Here is a 19,286-nt window from a genome sequence, read left to right on the forward strand (position 1 = left end):
TAATTGCAAACTTTCATTGTTTGTCCTTATAACTCTTTAGGTCATCTGTTAAAATTAACTTTTTAAAAAAGCTTTAAATGTTGTTGCACATCCTGAGTTTAGGAATGTCCCATCAACTACATCATGTGCATACTGGCTGTGCAGCACTGAGCTCCAAACATAACTATTAAAAACATCATGGGGGATTTTACTTTCTTACAGGAGCAACAAAAGCAAACTATTCAATGGCACCGATATTGCATAACCTGATTAGAAAAGTCAAAAATTGAGACTATTATAAAGTCACCATTGGTTAAAGTAGATGTTGATGCTGTTAAAGCAAAATAAATGAAGTAATTGTAGAACAATGCTGATTGAAATGTTTCAACTTATAAACTCCTCACAAAGTGCGCATGGTTCAAACAACTTTTCCGTGGTGTGCACACTACAGTATAAGCACTCCATTCACTGTAGCTCCTTGTGTATAGTGTTTGTGTTGTGATATCATCAGATTGAAAATAAAATCATTGGGTATTCTGAGAAACAGGCAAAATGAAGTTTTCCATGATGTTGGTTTGAAACATTGCAGCTTTTTCACACATCAAGATCAGAAATCAGCAAGTGGCTTCTATTCTTTCCATATACACCAATCTAATCAAACCAAGGTAAAAGATGAGTATTCATGTAGTGGCTCACTACACATTCATCAGGAATCATCTGCAGTATTGGCGGTGACTCCTATGTTTATGATAATTCATCAAAAACATATGTTGCCAGTAGCAACAAGACTGATATCAAGTTGTTCCAAAATATCCCAGCGAATGGTACCGGACCTTTTTGATTATACCACGATGAAAAGTATTCACAAAAAAGCCTTGACATGTGTTGACAATATTTTCCACTGTCATGGCATCAAAGCCAGCACAATCCAATCCTCAATAGAAAGGCAACTGGATATCCTCAGAAGCAGGCGTCCTGGACATTTTTCTTCTTCCTAACCCAGAGTTGCTGAAGTGAGATTTTCTTTTAATTGTTCATTCTTGGGATGTCGACATCATTGCCCATTCCCTTGCCTTTGAGGCGGCGGTTAGCTACCTTGAAATGCTGCAGGTCATGTCGAGCTGAGATCAACTGACTCAGATCAAGGATTGAATCTATATAGAACTACACAGAAAACAGTCCATTCGGCCCTACAGGTTTATGATGCTGCTCCATCTAAACCTCTTCCACCTTAATGACATTGTTTGATTGATTTCTCTCATATATTTATCTAGCTTCTCCTTAAATGCATCTATGGCAATTGTCTCGGTCAGTTCATGTGGATTGCATTGAAGACAGCATAGAAACAGGCCATACGACCCAACCAGTCCATGCAGGCATTTATGTTCCACTCGAGCCTCCCTTTTTTTCTCATCAAAATTTATCATCACAACCTTCTATTTCCTTTTCCCCCATATTCTTGCCTAGCTTCCCTTTTAATGCATCTATATTACTCTTTTAAAGCCCCCGTGACAGCAAGTTCCACAATCTTACCACTCGTTGCAGCGAAGAGTTTCTTCTGAATTCCCAATTGGATTTCTTGGTGACCATTTTATATTGATGGATTCCACCTATGCGCTTCCTCAAAAGAGGAAGCATTCTCTCTGCCTCCACACTATTAAAACCTCTCAATATTAAAGACCTCTATTAAGTCATAATGAACCTTTTTTCAAGAGAATAAATTCCTTACTGATGATATGTGTACCACAGGTTTCTAGTATCATCCTTGTAAATCTTCTCTGCACCCTCTGGGTGGCCTCTATGTCTGTAATGTCAGCACTGCGTATACATATTTGCTTTCTGAAAGTTCTTTAGAGAAGGAAATCTTCATTACCCAGTCTGTCTTATACATGACTTCAATCTCACACCAACACTGTTGATTCTTAACTGCTTCCTGAAGAAGCCTAGCAAGCCACTTAATAGTATTAAATGGCTATAAAGAATAAGAAATGGGTCAATGTGCAACATAAGCATTGAAGTATGAAGCAATACAGGAACACTCAACCCAACGATCCCTGCAAAGTCCTTCCACCAACAACATCTAGCATCTAGGTAGGGTCTGGTGCCTATCTGAGAAGACTAGTCAAGCAGCAGTCTGACATAGATAAGCTTCTGTAAGTATGATTATCAACCAATGTCCTACACTCCTCCAGCTTCACAATAAAAACAGAAAAATGCTGGAAATATGGAGCAGGTCAGGCAGCATTTGTAAGAGAGAGGAACAGAGTTAATGTTTCAGGTCTGTGGTCTCTGGTGCATCTGTTCTGATGATGCCACCTTCCACGCTAATGCTTCAGATACGTGATCCTTTTTTCTCAATCAAGCATTTTCCTTAACCGGCGTTGACAGGGCGCCCGGCATATCCGTAACATTTCCCTCAGTTCTGCCCTCACCTTTCCCTCCCAGATTATACAAGGGTCCCCTTTGTGCCAAACCCCCACCCCACCAGCCTCAACATTTAAAGAATGCCATTTTCACCACCTCCAATGTAATACCACCAAACATACCTTTCCCTCCCCTTGATCTCCTAGTCCACTCTTCCATCACTCCCAAATACCAGTTCCCCTTTCCATGGCATCTTCCTAACTGAGAACAGGAGATGAAACACCTGTCTTTTTCACTTTGTCACTTCCCGCTCTGCAGAACACATTTACTTGTATTTCTTTCAAGTTAGAATATGGTACCGATTTTCACAACCTTCCAAGTTCAACATTAACTTTAAGAACTTGATATCATAACCACTGCTCCTATTTTTTTCACACAGCTGAAGCTGACAATGGTTCTGTCGTTGCAGCTCCTCCAGACCAATCTTTTATTCCTTTATTTGATCCATTACCATTCTCTTTGTCTTGCGCCATCATTTTGTTAGTCAATTAATCACTCCTGCTCTCCACCCTATCACAGATTTTCCCTTTTGTCCTTTGCACCCTAGATCTGTCTGGCAGCCTTCCATCTTGTGAGACAATGGTTTGTGGCCTGGTGATCAATTGTGTGTTAACCATTACCCAGCTTGTAGCTCAAGAATCACATTCTGGTATGGCAGTCTCTGCCACAATTGCTGCTGAGGAAGGCAGTGGGGTAAAAAGGTGCAGGCTTTGCTGGGCTGTTTTCTCTGGGCATTCTTCTCGGCCACTTAACCATTTTGCCGCACCTCTTGCAATGCCCCTTTGAATAGTCAGGCCATGAGTGATGGTACCGGTCTACCAATTGTCGGTATCAATGTCCGCCGTTTTCATATCTTGCTTCCAGGTGTCCTCATTGCGCAGGTATGGATGTCTAGCAGATCATGACCTAGTGGCCAGTTCTTCGTAAAGGTCTTCGGCAGTCATCCATCCGATGAACATGGCCAAATCAAAGCAGATGAGGTTGGCCAAGCAATGACTGCATACCAGTGGAATTAGCATGTTCTAAAATCTCTGCATTTTCTGCTGCCTAATATATGTCGCCCAGCTCTCACCAATGTAGAGGAGTACGCAGAGGACACAGGCTTGTTGGGCTCTCATTTAGTGTTCTCTGTCAGGTTAATGCATCACATTTTCTTAATCAGTTCGGGCATAACAGCTGCAGCTTCTGAAATGCTCGATTTGTTTCAGCAATAAGTGGTAATTGTGGAGCTATCCACAACCTCCAGCTTCACGTTGTCAATGCTGATTGTGAGACAATGCCCAGAATGCTTGCTTACCATCCAAAGGCCTAAACACCCATTTCAGGTAAAGCAGCAATTCACATGCACCTCCTTCAATCTGGTCGATTGCATTTTCTTCTCCCAATGCAGTCTACTCAACATTGGAAAAATGCAGATTGGGTGACCGCATTGCAGAACATCTTGGTTCCATCCACTAGCAGGACCCAGACCTTCCTGTCGCTTGCTATTTTAACACACCATCCTGTTCTCATCTCCACACGTCCATCCTTGGCCTGCTGCAATGTTCCAGTCAAGTCAGGAACAGCATCTTATCTTCTTAATAGACACGTTACAGCCTTCCGGATCGAACATTCAGTCCAACAACTCTAGACTGTGAACCCTCTTCTCCACCTTCACCCCATTTTTCTTAAAGCAAATCTCAAGATTTTAATTCTATTTAACTTATTTAAACGTACATATCAACATGGTTCTCTTCAGCACTGTCCCTTTGCCTGGTTCACAAGGGACAGAAACGTTTTGAAGTTGCATTAGTATTCTCTACTGCCGTCCATCCTGCTCATTGAGTTTCTTGCATACTCACTCAGGGAAAGCGAATAATAAAATGCTCATTTACAACCTCTCAAGGTTAACCCAAAAGACCGAATCTCAATAAACTATCACAATCTATCCCCTCCCTAACTCAGTGAGACCTTCAATCTCTTGCAAGTCTTCTGTCTCTATACAGAATGCTGGCTAGCTGCAATTGTTGAACAGGCAGCAGAGTGGATAGTGTTGCGTACTGATAAACCTCAACTCTGGGAAGCACCATCACTGCTCGGCTAAGCATTGCATGTAGCAAGGAAGGAGGAGAAAGATGTTGTAACATACACAACAACATTATCCTTCTGTAACTTTGGAATTTAAAAACAAACCTCAAAATGAATATACATAAGAAATCTAATAATTAAAACTGTTCTGAAAGATTTAAAAAATGGGGAACATAGTTCAGTAAAACTTACATAAACAAATCATCAGTGTACTTCAGAAAAGCAAACATAAAGATTCATTGTGAAGTCACAAGTCTTCTCTCTGTGAATGGTGTTGTTGGTTGCTGGTCCACCACAGGGTGCAATCCTTAATTGGTAGTACAGCTCCAGGTTCATCCCATCATAGATCATGGAATTTAAAGTGCAGAAGGAGGCCATTTGACCCATCGAGTCTGCACCGGCTTTTGGAAAGAGCACTCTATGCAAGCCCACACCTTCACCCTATCCCCATAACCCAGTAACCCACCCAACACTAAGGGCAATTTTGGACACCAAGGGCAATTTATCATGGCCAATCCACCCAACCTGCACATCTTTGGACTCTGGGAGGAAACCGGAACAACCGGAGGAAACCCACACACACACGGGGAGGATGTGCAGACTCCGCACAGACAGTGACCCAAGCCGGAATCGAACCTGGGACCCTGCAGCTGTGAAGCAATTTTGCCAACCACTATGCTACTGTGCTGCCCACCAGATCTCATAATCTTGCAACTGAATACGATTCTTGAAGATGGTATACCATTTCTTCAGGGCCAGCTGGTTCCATTTTGTTCCAGTCTGCGCAGCTATCAATTTCTTCAGATTTTTATGGTATCATCAGGATCGTACTTCACTCGGACTTTCTTTCCTAAGCGATCATTGTAAATGTCTCAATCATCCTTAGGAATTCCTGCTGACCTCCTCCTACCACCTTATTTCTATCAATTTCTTTTATTTCTTCCATCGATTCATTTTTCCATTTCCCCTTCTCACCCTGTTTTCCATCTTGGTTTTCCCTTCCTACTGTCTCCCCACTCCCACCCTACCCCGCCAGGGCCATCTGTTCCCTGTTCCAGATTGTCCTTTGACACAACTGCTTACCTTTGATCTGCCATTAACACATTTTGATCTCTTAATGTGCCACTATCAGCACCCTTTTTAGCCTTGATTTACATTCCCTTTGTCTTTTTGTCTATCATCTGTCAATCTCTCCACAGCCTCGCTGGCCCTCTACCCAGCTCAATTGCTCCCTCCACCCTCCCCGCAAAGAGTATAAATCTCATCCTATTTCCAATTCTCTCTAGCTCTGAGGAGTCATCCAGACTCGAAACGTTAGCTCCCTTCTCCTCCACAGATGCTGTCCGAGCTGCTGACATTTTCCAGAATTTTCTGTTTTTGTCCCAGAACCACAAGATTTATCTTCCTGATGTTCACTCACTCTACAAGTGTGAGAGTCTGTCCATTTGCTGCCAAAAGTATCGCTAGGTACCAAACACTAATTCTCTTTGTAGATGGATTAATGGCTGATGCTAACACCTCTGCCTCAGCCCTCAGGTTCAATCTCCCCGTGTCTATCTGGGTTTCCTCCAGGTGCTCCGGTTTGCTCCCACAATCCAACATTGTGCAAGGTAGGTGGACTTGCCATGAGATAGATAGCCCCTTCGTGTCCAAAAATGAGCAGGTTAGGTGGGGTTATGGTGCTGCTGGAATAGGGCAGAGGAGTTGGTCTGGGTGGGTTGCTCTTTCAAAGGGTTGGTGTGGACTTGGTGGGTCGAATTACCTCCTTTTGCACCGTAAGGTAAGGATTTCATTCTATGAAAGCATATGGCAGCAGCAGTGTTCATTTACATACCAGAACCAATGGAAAGCTATACCACTGGCAGCCTTGACTGCCTGAGATCCAGACAAAGTGCACCAAGTAAATCCTTATTACAATTACCCTAATCTGCAATTGCTTACAAAGGTCACCTACCTAAAACTTAATTATTTTTCTCTTTCCGCAAATGCTGCGTACGTCCGGCATTTCCTGCTTTTATTAGTTCAGATTTTCAACATTCACACAGTATTGTGCTTATCTCTCTCTTTCCAATGACAGCTACCAGCAGCAGCTTGACCTGAAACTAATGCACATTGAACACTGCTGGTTGTAGTGTCGATGAGGTCATTTTGCCATGGTTAGGATACAGTTTAATTTGAAACAACTGTTTCCGGCCACCAGAAATTGGTCACGAGAGGTTTTGAGTACTATAGGCTGAAAGCAAGCATTGAAGCTTTTTCAGCCAAAAAGCTATCACCCTTTTTCATCCCAAATGAGACTCCCAACGGCACAAAAGCAGCAGAAATAAGAAGCATGTCGAAGCCATTGCTGCCTACTATATTGGTGCCGCTTATTCATACTGTTTATAGTGAACTATGGTTATTCAGACATTTCACACACCTTAAACGTTTTGCTTCTGACACACAAAAAAACAAATATAACAGGTCAGAGAGCATCGGGGAGAGAGAGAAAAATAGAGTCGATGGCTTTTGATACGACTCATCCCCACACACAATGGGAAGGAGCAAGAGGTTTCGGACCACACACAACCCAGAGATTGCAAAAGCATTTAACCAACTCGGCTTATCAGTCGGATAGAATCTTGCAATCAAAGTGAGACAATGTTGTTACACAATCTCTGCCTGTACTTGTTCTATGTCCAAACTATAGGGGCTGAACTGCACCGGCGTTTCCAAATAACCTCATGTTGCTCAAATCCTGAGCGCCCCCCTCCCCACAGTCAATCAAACCCTGGTCCTTCCAATGTCAGTCAAAACCCGCCCCTCCCCGTCAATCGAACCCCGCCCCTCTCAACTGTCAATCAAATCCCGCCCCGCCCCAGTCAAACCCCGCCCCTTCCAATGTCAATCAAAACCCACCCCTCCCCGTCAATCGAACCACGTCCCTCTCAACTGTCAAACACCCAGCCCCTCCCCCTGCCAATCAACCCCCGCCCCTCCCTACTCAATCAAGATGTGGAGATGCTGCCAGACTTGCTGAGATTTTCCAGCCTTTTATCTTTCGTTTCAGATTCCAGCATCATCAGTAACTTGCTTTGATTCAGTGGAGATGGCGCCGGCGTTGGACTGGGTGACCACGGTAAGACTCACGCCACTCAATCAAACCCCGCCCCTCCGCTTGTCAATCAAACCCCGCCCATCCCCACTGTCAATCAAACCCGCCTCTCCCACGGTCAATCAAGCCCGCCTCTTCCACTGTCAATCAAACCCACGCCTCCGAACGGAACCTCCCCCACCACAACTGTCAATCAAACCTCCCCACCGCGCCCTTCCCAATCAAATCCCTCGCCCCGCCCACTCAGCCCCCCACCGCGCGCCCCGCACTGTCAATCAAACCTGGCGCCTCATCCACTGTCAATCAAGTAAGAAGTCTTACAACAATAGGTTAAAGTCCAACAGGTTTCTTTCGAATCACTAGCTTTCGGAACACAGCTCATTGCATTCGGAGCACTGCTTGCACCATTGACTTTGTCTATATGTATATTTCTGTAACCTACCTCTTCATTCAGTGTTCCGAAAGCTAGTGATTTGAAACAAACCTGTTGAACTTTAACATGGTGTGAGACTTCTTACTTTCAATCAAGCCCATCGGGTCCCCACCGTCAATCAAGCCCCTTCCACTGTCAATCAAAAAAAATCGCTCGACCCCCCCCCCCCCGAACTCCCTCCCACTGCCAATGAAACTTCTCGCGCGTCTTCTCACTTTTGTCAACCAGCTTCGTCCCCTCACCCGCCCGCCCGCCTGCCTGTCTCTGTCAATCACACACCTCGCAGGCCAGATCCACCTGTCTCCAGTCAATCCGCAGCGCAAACGCCCCGCCCCAATGCCAATCAAACCCCTCTCTCCGCCCCTCCCCCCCCCCCCCCCCCCGCCCGCGTGCCCTTCGCTTTGTGACGTGTCGGCGCGTAGCGCGGCTGCGCGCGAAACTGGGAGTCAGGTGCCTTCGCATGCGCAGATGGGACGGGAAGTGGCGGGTCGCTCCGCGCCTTTTCCGGTGCTGCCGAGACCGGTCTGGAGCGGAGCGGACAGGAGGGGGAGAGGCGAGGCCGGCCTGACTGTGATTGACTGGCTGGCTCCTCAGGTAACAAGTGGCAAGATAAAAACGGCACGCGTTTACCGGGGGAAGGCTGGTGCTGCATTGAATGTAAACTGTCTTCTTGTGACCCGTTACAGAGGGAGGAAGCCCGAGTCAATGAGCTTGGCTGCTGAGAGCGTGGAGCCGGCGCTGTAGTTGGGCGGCAGGAGCGGGTTCACACACACCAGCCCACACACACCACACGGCCGACAGCTGCCACCACCGCGAGGAGCTGCCCAGCCCAGCGACCCCGAGCGCGGGCGGCCGGCCGGGAAACCTTCAGCCCGACTGAGGCCTTCGCCCCCTCCCCGCCCCAGGCCAGGCCCACTCGGTGGGTCTTCTCCGCCCGCCCCTCGCTGCCGCGGCCTCTTTTATGTACTTTCTGGAAGATGGGAAAGGTCCTGTCGAAGATATTCGGGAACAAGGAGATGCGCATATTGATGCTTGGACTTGACGCCGCCGGCAAGACCACCATCCTGTACAAATTGAAACTGGGTCAGTCTGTCACCACCATCCCCACGGTGGGCTTCAACGTGGAGACAGTGACTTACAAGAACGTCAAGTTCAATGTTTGGGACGTGGGTGGTCAGGACAAAATCCGCCCTCTGTGGCGGCACTACTACACCGGGACCCAGGGATTAATATTTGTGGTGGACTGTGCCGACAGGGATCGGATAGACGAGGCTAGGCAAGAGCTATTGCGGATCATCAACGACCGGGAGATGAGGGAAGCCATTATTCTCATATTCGCAAATAAGCAAGATTTACCCGATGCCATGAAGCCGCACGAAATCCAAGAGAAATTGGGCTTGACCCGCATACGCGATAGAAATTGGTATGTGCAGCCGTCTTGTGCCACTACAGGGGACGGACTGTTTGAAGGTCTTACATGGCTAACATCCAACTACAAATCTAAATGAGCGCCCGAAACTTGTGTTTTTTGGACAAAAAAAATAGATCAATTGCCTCGGAAAATCCACCGAAAGTAATTTTGACCCTTTTTACTAATCGCCTTCACTTGCATTTCTTTTAGTTTGGCTTTTGCTTTAGAAAGTTTAATATAAATGCACCGAATTAATCTTGAGCAAGAACTAAAATGTTAAGTATTTTGAAAGATCTTTTTTGAAAAATACTTTTTTGACATTATTTGAATAGCTTCCTCTTTCTGTATTCGATTTGGGTTTTTCAACACTTTTGAACTCCGTTTCGAGTCCTTCCCTTTTAATGCCTTGCTGTAGATCGCTGATTTTACGTTCGTGGAAAATTATGATGTTGGGTCTATTTCAATTAGTAAACTTGAAAGTTTATTTGAACAAATTTAGTCACTGTATAATTATTTGACTTTGTCTTTTTGACTCATCGCAAGCAATATATTTGGGAGGCCTGTCATTTCTAACCTTGATTGGGGCTTTTTGTGGAGTCAGTTGAAATGTGTCATTTTGGTTTTGTGTAGGGTGTGTCCACGTGAAACGTATGCTTTTTTTTTCTGCTGGTGTTTTTTCCTCTTGCAATGGAGTCTTAACAAACTGTTACTGTTGAGAAAATTTTTACATGGCAATATCCATGTACATTAGGGAAACAAATCTTGTTGCCAAGTAGTTCTATAATCAATTTACATTGCGGCCCTTAAATGCTCCAACACACAAACTTGAACATTTTCATTAACTCTCTGGGAGTACAAATGTTACAACCACTGCTGGCTAAGAAAGTGCAGCACACCCAAAATTAATTTGCATTCTTCACTGAAGAGAAAAAAGATGCAGGGTGGGTGAATGGGATTAAGATTATCTGGCCATTGGGAGGGAGATAAAACATGACCTGGATTAATTAGGGCAGCACGGTAGCATTGTGGATAGCACGATCGCTTCACAGCTCCAGGGTCCCAGGTTCGATTCCGGCTTGGGTCACTGTCTGTGCGGAGTCTGCACATCCTCCCCGTGTGTGCGTGGGTTTCCTCCGGGTGCTCCGGGTTCCTCCCACAGTCCAAAGATGTGTGGGTTAGGTGGATTGGCCATGATAAATTACCCTTAGTGTCCAAAATTGCCCTTAGTGTTGGGTGGGGTTACTGAGTTATGGGGATAGGGTGGAGGTGTTGACCTTGGGTAGGGTGCTCTTTCCAAGAGCCGGTGCAGACTCGATGGGCCGGATGGCCTCATTCTGCACTGTAAATTCTATGTAAAATTGAACCAAAATGGCCTGTTTCTGTTTTAACTTCCTTATTTCTATCTGGCTCAGATTCCAATTTAGTGATTTTTTAAAAACCCTCTGAAACATTACCGGTTTCTGACGCCAAACAGAATTAATTTGGATCAAGGTTAAATGACAGCAGGCAAACAATGCTGCATATTAAAATAATGGGACTGTTTAGCACAGGGCTAAATCGCTGGCTTTGAAAGCAGAGCGAGGCAGGCCAGTAGCACGGTTCGATTCCTGTATCAGCCTCCCTGAACTTGTGACAATGAGCGATTTTCATTTTCGAGCAATATACCAAACATCAGGTAGCATGGGAAACGCACATTCCTAATGTGTATTTATTGGCTGAAAATCCTACATGCCGAAGGAGCTGGTTATTGCATCCTTGGAACGTTTGTGAAAATTAGCATATTTAAATTCAGTAGTATTTTACCGTTTCACAGTAAACTGAATAGTTCAGTTGCTATTTCTTAGCATTTTTGAGTGCTGGCATGCAACTTCCTGTGTCTGTGGCTTTGTGCAGAATAGAGAATAAAGGTCTTTGAGATGTAAGGCCAGCTTTATATCTGATGCAAAACAGTCACGCGTTGAACACAGATGAAGAGACATTAAAGTGCAGAGTTTGGAGGTTCAGTATTTTGAAAAATTTAAAACTACCATTGCCCAAAATTGATTTTGGTATTAGTTTTTATAGTAAATGCTAATTTTAAAATTATAATCTTAACTTGTTTCTTAAATCTATTATTTAAATGTACTTTGCGTCGGAAGTATTTTAGGACGTCTATTTGAAAAATAAGATCTATGAACACTTCCAAACTACTGACCAAAAGCTCAAACCCCTTGATTTTCAATTGATTTAGGGTAACCAGGTCATTTTAATTTGTATCAAATTGTAGTTGAGCTAATGGCATTTTGGGTGGGGTGTTACATCTGTCTTCAAATTCATAGGGATTTATAATTTTGTATTAATATAACTACTTTCAGTCAAAAAATAACTCCATTCACTCGAATGATGAATCAGGAAATTAAGTTATAGTCTTATAAATATGACTTGAGCTTCAAGTAGCGTACACTATAACTGGATGAGAATTTTCTGACTGAGAATATTATTCCATTTGTACAATAAATTGCTATAACCAGTATACGTTAACAAAGGCTCCAGATCTAACCAATGTAGAGAAAAGCAGTAACCAAAATGTCAACATTAACCTCATACTAAGTGCAGCTGCGATGGGAGAAATTATTGCAAATTTATGATATACCAAATTAACAGGGCTCAAATAACATTAAAGCTTTGTTTGCCTTTTTACCTCCCAAGACCTAACAAATGCAATGGAAGTTAACTATTTCAGGTTGTTAGTTTCTGAGAAAATAATGTGAGAAATCTGGAACTCTGCCGAGGAAGGTCAGTGGGCTCAGAGACTCTCATAACATTTAAGTATACTTGCAAAGCCAGGACATAAAGGCTGTGGGCCAAGTACTGAAAAATGAAATTACAATAGTTAGGTTGTTTTTGACTGGTGCAAACATGGTGGGCTGAAGGGCCTTTTCCGTGGTGTAGACTTGGCAACATAAAATAACTAACTTCAGTTTGCAGTCCTGACTTGATGTGGAAAAATGGATGAACAGAGAGTCTACTGCCTAATTAGGGGGAAAAATTGGATTTTGTTCAAAGTACAGGACAGACAAAATGTGCCTTTCAAAAGATACTAAAATAAACGTTATCCTCCTAAAGCTTAAAGCATGTCTTGTGTTATTTACAATTTGGTGTAAGCTGTGTTGTTGTCTAATTTTCTTTCTTTAAAGGCTGGTTTAAATTGTATTCACTTTGTACTGAATTCCCTGTCTCTCAATTTTAAAATTTGTTCTTGGTATGTGAACAATACTCGTAAGGTAAAATTTACTACCCATTTCTTGTTACTCCAAGGGCATTAAGAGTCGGTGCATGTTGTGTCGGCAAGAGCCGCATAAAAGCAAGACTAAGAAGGAGTGGCATATTGCCTCCTCTGTCAGATAATAACAAATTGGTTTTTTTACAACAGTCCCAACAACTTTGCCTTTTCTTGCTATTCATTTGCTGCTGAATTCATTTTTCCAATTTGCCATGATGGGGTTTGAGTGTCCTCTGTCACAACCTCCACCCATGCTACTTCATCTACACAAAACAAGTGTTTAGATAATCGACATTTTGTATAATTGGTGCTTTCTTTTGAACATTTGAAGTTCAAAAAGGTGTTGAGAATCCATGGAGCTGCCTCTGCAGACCGTACTGACCTAAACGCAAATCTGCAAGTGTTAGAAATCTTGGCTGGTTACCTTTTTAAAAAAATGCTCTTCAAGCAATTTAATTTAAACCAATTTACTTTGGAAGATGTTGTCAGTAGAAACACTGCATTGCCGTTGTTCCTTCAGAGGGTAAGAATGTTTTACTTTCTTTCCCCCACGTGATGAGCTGCTGATTGTCACATGCCTCTCGATAGTCATTCTGGCTAAGTGTGCTTTCCCCATACTTTTAGCAGAAGGTATTTCTAACCTTTCATATTCCATTTTAATTGTTAAATAATTTATTCACATTAATCACCGGCATGATTCATATTAGGGCAGCATCTTGTTAAAACGTTGCATGTTGTAAAGAACTGATTTTTGTTTTCCAATGTATTTTACAACTTGTTTTGCATTTTTGAATTTTGTTTTCTTCTAAATGGAGCTATTCACAAAGGTCAAAGCAATAATGGTAGGCTTTGCAATTAACATGGATATTTGGAGGCATTTGTGGAAAGAGATGTGGACAATTTTATTCCCCCATATACATACAAACAGACATCTGAACTCTTGGGAGCGCTTCAGAAATAATTGAACTTTCGTTAGAAGGCAACTACTGTGTTCATGGCAGATTACTCTGCTTACCTGAAAAGCATGCAAAAGTCCAAAATAAGAGTGTTGTATTTTGATTTTATGAAAATGTGTTCAAAGTGTCATATGTAATTTAAATGTTTGCTAACACAGCAGTGTTTTGAAATTCAACTAATTTAGCAAGAAATCACTGGAGCACAATCTTGAAGTTCTGTATCACAAATTTGAATTTTACCTTGAGTCATAGCGATAGCAGTCGTTTTGTGTAATTGATGCAATATGTGTTATCTGTTCAAAATAATGGGCAATGCCTACATTGCCCAACTATCCCTGGTACGGGTATTTGAAGTGTAACATTCCAAGTGTTTTTAATACAGGTTGCTTGTGTGGCAAAGTTATCCATTGTGAAGCAGTTGCCATAACTAACACTTGAGCCTTTTGGGAAATTGCAAGTCTTGCACTTTTGATGTCTGACAGAAGCCAAATAAACCAAATATAATCAATTTGGTGACACAGCTAGAATTAGAGAACACTTCTGTTCTAGTTGTAATTGGGTTTCCTTAATAACACAATTGAGGGATTGTTTTACTGCATTCACCCTGCTAATGTGACAGAATTGCTGAGTATTCGACAATATGGTATTACTATCTTTGTTAAACTAAAGTATACATGTTCCAAAATATTTTCTGGTCGAGCAGTAACCTTCCTCCTTCCCACTTAATTCATTAACAAGACACCAGTGGCCTTTCAGTAAATAAGTAGGAAAGTTGTATTACAATCTGGTGAGAAAATGTTTGCTTTTGCTCCCCAAATTGGATTTGCAACCTCAGCCCTGCAATTTCGTTCAGTCTAAATAAAATCCTAAATGTTCAAACTGGTGAAAAAGTACTCTTATCAACCTGACACTGCACGTTGTTTGTGTCTCCTCCTTAACCACTGAATTAAATGTTGGGCGGGGATCTTGGTGGTGAAAAAAATGGGGAAGTAGCAATATTGTGCTTCACTTATTATCTTTTGAAATGGCTTTGACTAGTTACTTAAAATAAATTTTATTTTCTTAAATTTATTACAAGGCATGAAACTGTTTATTCCCTAAACAGTGACTCAAGGGAAGTCCAGTAGTTTGTGTAAGAAATATCTAGAGAAAAAGCACATAATCCATGTTACAGAGGACAAGTGTCCAGTTTATGCACAAAATTTGCCTAGGCACAGCAGAGCTAAGAAGGCCTGTCAATTGATCCATGTTCAAGGATTGCAGTTCTATATGAAAAGTTATGATAAATTGAAGTTGGTGTGTTGCAGCTGTTGATGTAAGCTTGTAAAATTTTGATGACTGTAATTCCGCAATTTAGTTTTCTATTACATGTTGCTGTACTTTTGTGCCTGGTTTATTTTCATGTTAAAATGTTACAGCTTGCTAGAACTCTTGTGAATTTTTTTAGGTTAATATTCAACAAGGGAGAATTCTTTGCGACGAAGGTCATTGACTTTGTTTAAGATGACCATTAGGTTGACCTGAAATATTGTCTGTCATAGGGACCTCTGGTACTTTACCCAAGTTAAATTATCCTTTTATAATTTGGCAGGCGCTGTAGTTGTCACTACAGCATCAGCTTGCATTTTTATCTTTTAAAAAAATATCTTTAATATAAGACATCCCGTGATGCTTCACAAATGTTAGAGCAAAAATTTGATAATGAGGCACCTGAGATATTAGATGAGATGATATCAAACGTGGTTGACTGTTTATTTTTAGGAAGTGGTTTGGGCATGAACAGTTGGGCTTGGTGAATGAAGGCGTGGCTATCAATGGTGAAATGATTAAAGTGGGAATGTTTTAAGAGGCCAAAATTAGATGAGTGCAAATATCTGAACGTAGTGGGGATTGAAGAGATTAGAAGTGTTTGAGAGGTAAGGCAATGAGAGAATTTGGGGGAAAAGGGGTGAGAATTTTAAAATTGCTTCCATGTAGGTCAGCATATGTAGATGATGGGTTAATAGGACTTGGTGTGAGTTAGAATGCAAGCAACATAGTTTTGGATGACAAAGATTGCAAAGGGGTGGAAAGAACCAAGCCAGGAGTGTGTTAAATCTGCTGTAGGCCAAGCTGTGTAAGCGGGTTCCTTCCTGAATGGTGCTTTTTATCCATTGCCTCAAATTGTATCATACCTGTGGCAGACTTGTAACCATTAGTACTTCACTCTGGTATTCCAAACACAATTAGTGCTTGGAATAACTTTGTAAAGTTCAAATGGAGATATACAAATTTCACAATCCATTGCACTTCACTGACATCGTGACAATAGGAATGCAATTTAAATAATTCTAGGTCATCTTTTATAATAACCACATTAAAGGTACATGATTAGATCACTGCGTTCACAGTGTATATGCACGCGAGGTGGAGCGCATTAGCTGAGCTTTTATTTGTTTGGTCGTTCTGTTAAACCAACTGGCAGAGTTGGATGGCTGCCAGCACGTTTGAAACATAACATTTTTAAAAATGAAAATGTTCTTGTTTGAAAGAAGTAAATATAACTTGTGTTGCAACACAAACTCTTATGTTCAAAGGCAAATCATGAAGGTCAACTGTCCTTGGCTTTAAAGGCAGTGCGATGTGCCTGTACAGGAAAAACAACTTGTGGCTTTGCATTAAAAAGATAGTTTTCACTAAAAGGTAATTCGAGCAACAGTTTGCTTTACTTGAAGCCCCTTGGAGGGTAAATACTCCATGGGAATCATCTAACTTACTGCACCCTTTATAAGCTGTTATCACACCTTAATTCGGTCTGTGATAAACTTGGCTCTTGATTGTACCTGAGTAGTGACTTTACCAGCATGCATTTAGTAATACCCGATATACCTAGTAAGGATTGGACTGGAAATGTTATTTCCTCACTAGTTGCTTCCTTCCATTACCATTGCAATTATTTCACCTATTTACTATCCATGCAAATTAAATTATGACTTGACCGTGCCATACAAAGTCGTCTCCTAGGTTTCTGGTAGTGATACCTTGGTGCAAATGTTTGGTGATGTGAGCAGCATCAGTATAATACTAACAACAGCACCAAACCTGACACCATCCAAGACCAAGCAGCTGACTTGATTGGCGCACCATAAAACCATCGCCCTCTGCAACACTTGTGCACGATAGCTGCAGTGTATACCATCTAAAATTGCATTGCATGAATTTGTCACTGTTTCTTTGACAGTAAGTCTCTAACCTGCAACCTTTACCACCTAGAACAGGGAAGCAGCACCACAACTGCAAATTACACTCCCGAGTCACACACCATCCTTTGGAAATATATCATAATTCTCCAATTGCTGCTAGGTCAATATCCCGAATTCCTATCAAACAATGCTGTGGGTGTATCCACACTGCAGAAGGCAACTCGTGCACTTTTTCAAGGACAGTTGGAGATGGGCAATAAATACTGGCCTTGATCATGCTGCACACCTTCCATGAATGAATTCAAAGATCAGATTACTTTTGCCCTGTGTTTTATTATACCAAGCAAGCATTTTGTTCATGAGTAGAATGGGGCGAATGGTTATGGGGCGTCTGTTGAGAGCTTGAAGTTTGTAAAGTCTGCATTTGTTTTTTGCTGTTTCGAATGACACTAGGGTTAAAATACACTGAATTATCCTGATAAATTCTTGTCAGCTCTGCAACTTGTGTAAGATAAGTACACCATTACATGTGTTGCAACTTCCCATACTGGTATGTTTAACTTTGTCAAGAACCTTTTGGTTGTTTATTATAGGTCACCTCTTTGTTCAGCTACCAACTTCAGGGTAAAAGCACTTCTATTGATAATGGTTGTTGTTTCTCATGGCTGCAGTTGAAGTGCAATGTGTGTCTTTTAACATTGCAAACATTACTAATGTTTGCTAATGTTCATGATGTTTTGATACCTGTTTAAAATGGGTAACGGTTTTTTTTTTGAGAGGTGCATATAACTTGAATTTATTGACACCAGACTGATTCATAAACCGATCAACCAATATCCACAAACCAGACCTGTGAAACCTCCAAAATGGACAGAATGTACTGTGAAGAAGTGGACCTTAGGCAATAATTGTACCTCAACAATTCTAGTTTATAACAATAGAGAATGCAAACTATACACAGAATCACAGAAAATACAGTGTAGAAGAGGCCCTTCGGCCCACCGAGTCTTCACTGACACGTGAAAAACACCTGACCTGTCTACCTAATCCCATTTGCCAGAACTTGGCCCATAACCACATCCCCATATACCAAAGAGACTCTGAAGTAGTTATGTGTACATATAAATGACTGAGCTGGATTCTTGTATTCTATAATTCATTTTCAGAAAGGTTGTTGATTAAAAGTGAAGTCCATTCGTTCAGTAGTACACACAATTAAATGGAGCAAAGGATGGCAATTTGAAAGTAATCCCCTATTATACCTTAAATGAAAAAATATTCTCTTCCTCGTCCCGACTCCTGAATTTTGGAACTGTTAGAGGCCACAGGTGAAAGACGAAAAGTAGCAATTGGTTACCTCTTCATTGAGAAACACATTTAAAAATTCTCTCACGGAAGGCAACCGGCACAGTGACAATGCAGGAAATCAGATTTTTTTGGTAATTACAATTGAAGACTGACAATTAGAGGCTTTTAAGCTTGGTATGTGAAACTTTGTTAGTAACTTCAAATTTTGATTTTCCCTGTTGTCACTCTGTCCCCTCTTATTTTTACTCGCGTTTCCACAATGTTTGTAAGTAGGATTGGCAAATGTAATGCAAGTGAATTATTTTTGCCAAGTGTCTGTTGGGTAGCTATCTCTAAACAAGCCAGTGCACGTTAGCAATTTAAAAACAAAATTGCAATTCATATTCTCGTATCAAGCCAGTGCAGAAAGTGATTCGGAAAGCAAATTGAATGCTAGAATTTATTGCAATGGGGATAGAGCTTCAAAGTAGGTAGATTGCAGCTGTACGAGGCCTTGGACCACATCTGGAGTAATGTGTAAGTTTGACCACATTACTAAAAGGATATAATTCCATTAGAATCAGTTCAGAGAAGGTTCTCTGGACTGATTCCTGGAATTGAAAAGATGATCCTATGAGGAGCGGTTGAACAGGTCAGGATTGCACTCATTGCAGTTCGAAAGAATGAGGTGATCTTATTGAAACATAAGATTCTGAGAGGATGTTTCCCTTGTCGAGAATCGGGTGCAAGGGGATATGGTTTTAAAAATTGGGGGGGGGGGGGGGGAAACGAAGCTAAGGGAGAGGATTTTCTGATTTGCTAGTCTGGGATTTTCTTCCACCAGTGGAGGTAGGGTCATTGAACGTATTCTAGTCTTCGATTTTTGATCAACAAGGAAGGTCGGGGATATGGGGAACAGGTGGGAAAGTGGAGCTACAGCCACATCTGATAACCATGATCTGGGCTAAAAGGCCTACCCACAGTTTTTGTTGCAGTGTTTTGCAAGTTTTCAGCTCGAGACTGGCAAGGGGATTAATTCAGGAGATTAATTCAGTGTCTTGGTTATTTGCATAGAGCAGCTCCATTTTAGATTTAACATGTTCATAATCTGAATCTCAACTGTTCAAAGGTGTAAGAAGAGCTACTTTGTTTAAATTGGAGCCTGAGCACATTTCACAAGTTTGAAATCAC

At 41.9% G+C, this 19,286-nt stretch overlaps 1 protein-coding gene across 1 annotated transcript; it reads left to right on the forward strand.

The window, feature by feature from the left end:
- Positions 1 to 8,441: 8,441 nt before the first annotated feature.
- Positions 8,442 to 9,902, forward strand: LOC119953694 (ADP-ribosylation factor 6). The gene is made up of 2 exons (XM_038778241.1): positions 8,442 to 8,591; positions 8,684 to 9,902. The coding sequence occupies exon 2, from the start codon at positions 8,975 to 8,977 to the stop codon at positions 9,503 to 9,505; it is 531 nt and encodes a 176-aa protein (XP_038634169.1). The 5' UTR covers positions 8,442 to 8,591; positions 8,684 to 8,974; the 3' UTR covers positions 9,506 to 9,902.
- The last annotated feature ends 9,384 nt before the right edge of the window (positions 9,903 to 19,286 follow it).

This window comes from Scyliorhinus canicula, chromosome 2, assembly GCF_902713615.1.
Source record: "Scyliorhinus canicula chromosome 2, sScyCan1.1, whole genome shotgun sequence".
Classification (NCBI taxonomy): Eukaryota; Metazoa; Chordata; class Chondrichthyes; order Carcharhiniformes; family Scyliorhinidae; genus Scyliorhinus; species Scyliorhinus canicula.

Bases quoted from the DNA above. Each gene is read 5' to 3' on its own strand.
- LOC119953694 (XM_038778241.1), top strand. From the start codon at position 8,975: ATGGGAAAGGTCCTGTCGAAGATATTCGGGAACAAGGAGATGCGCATA.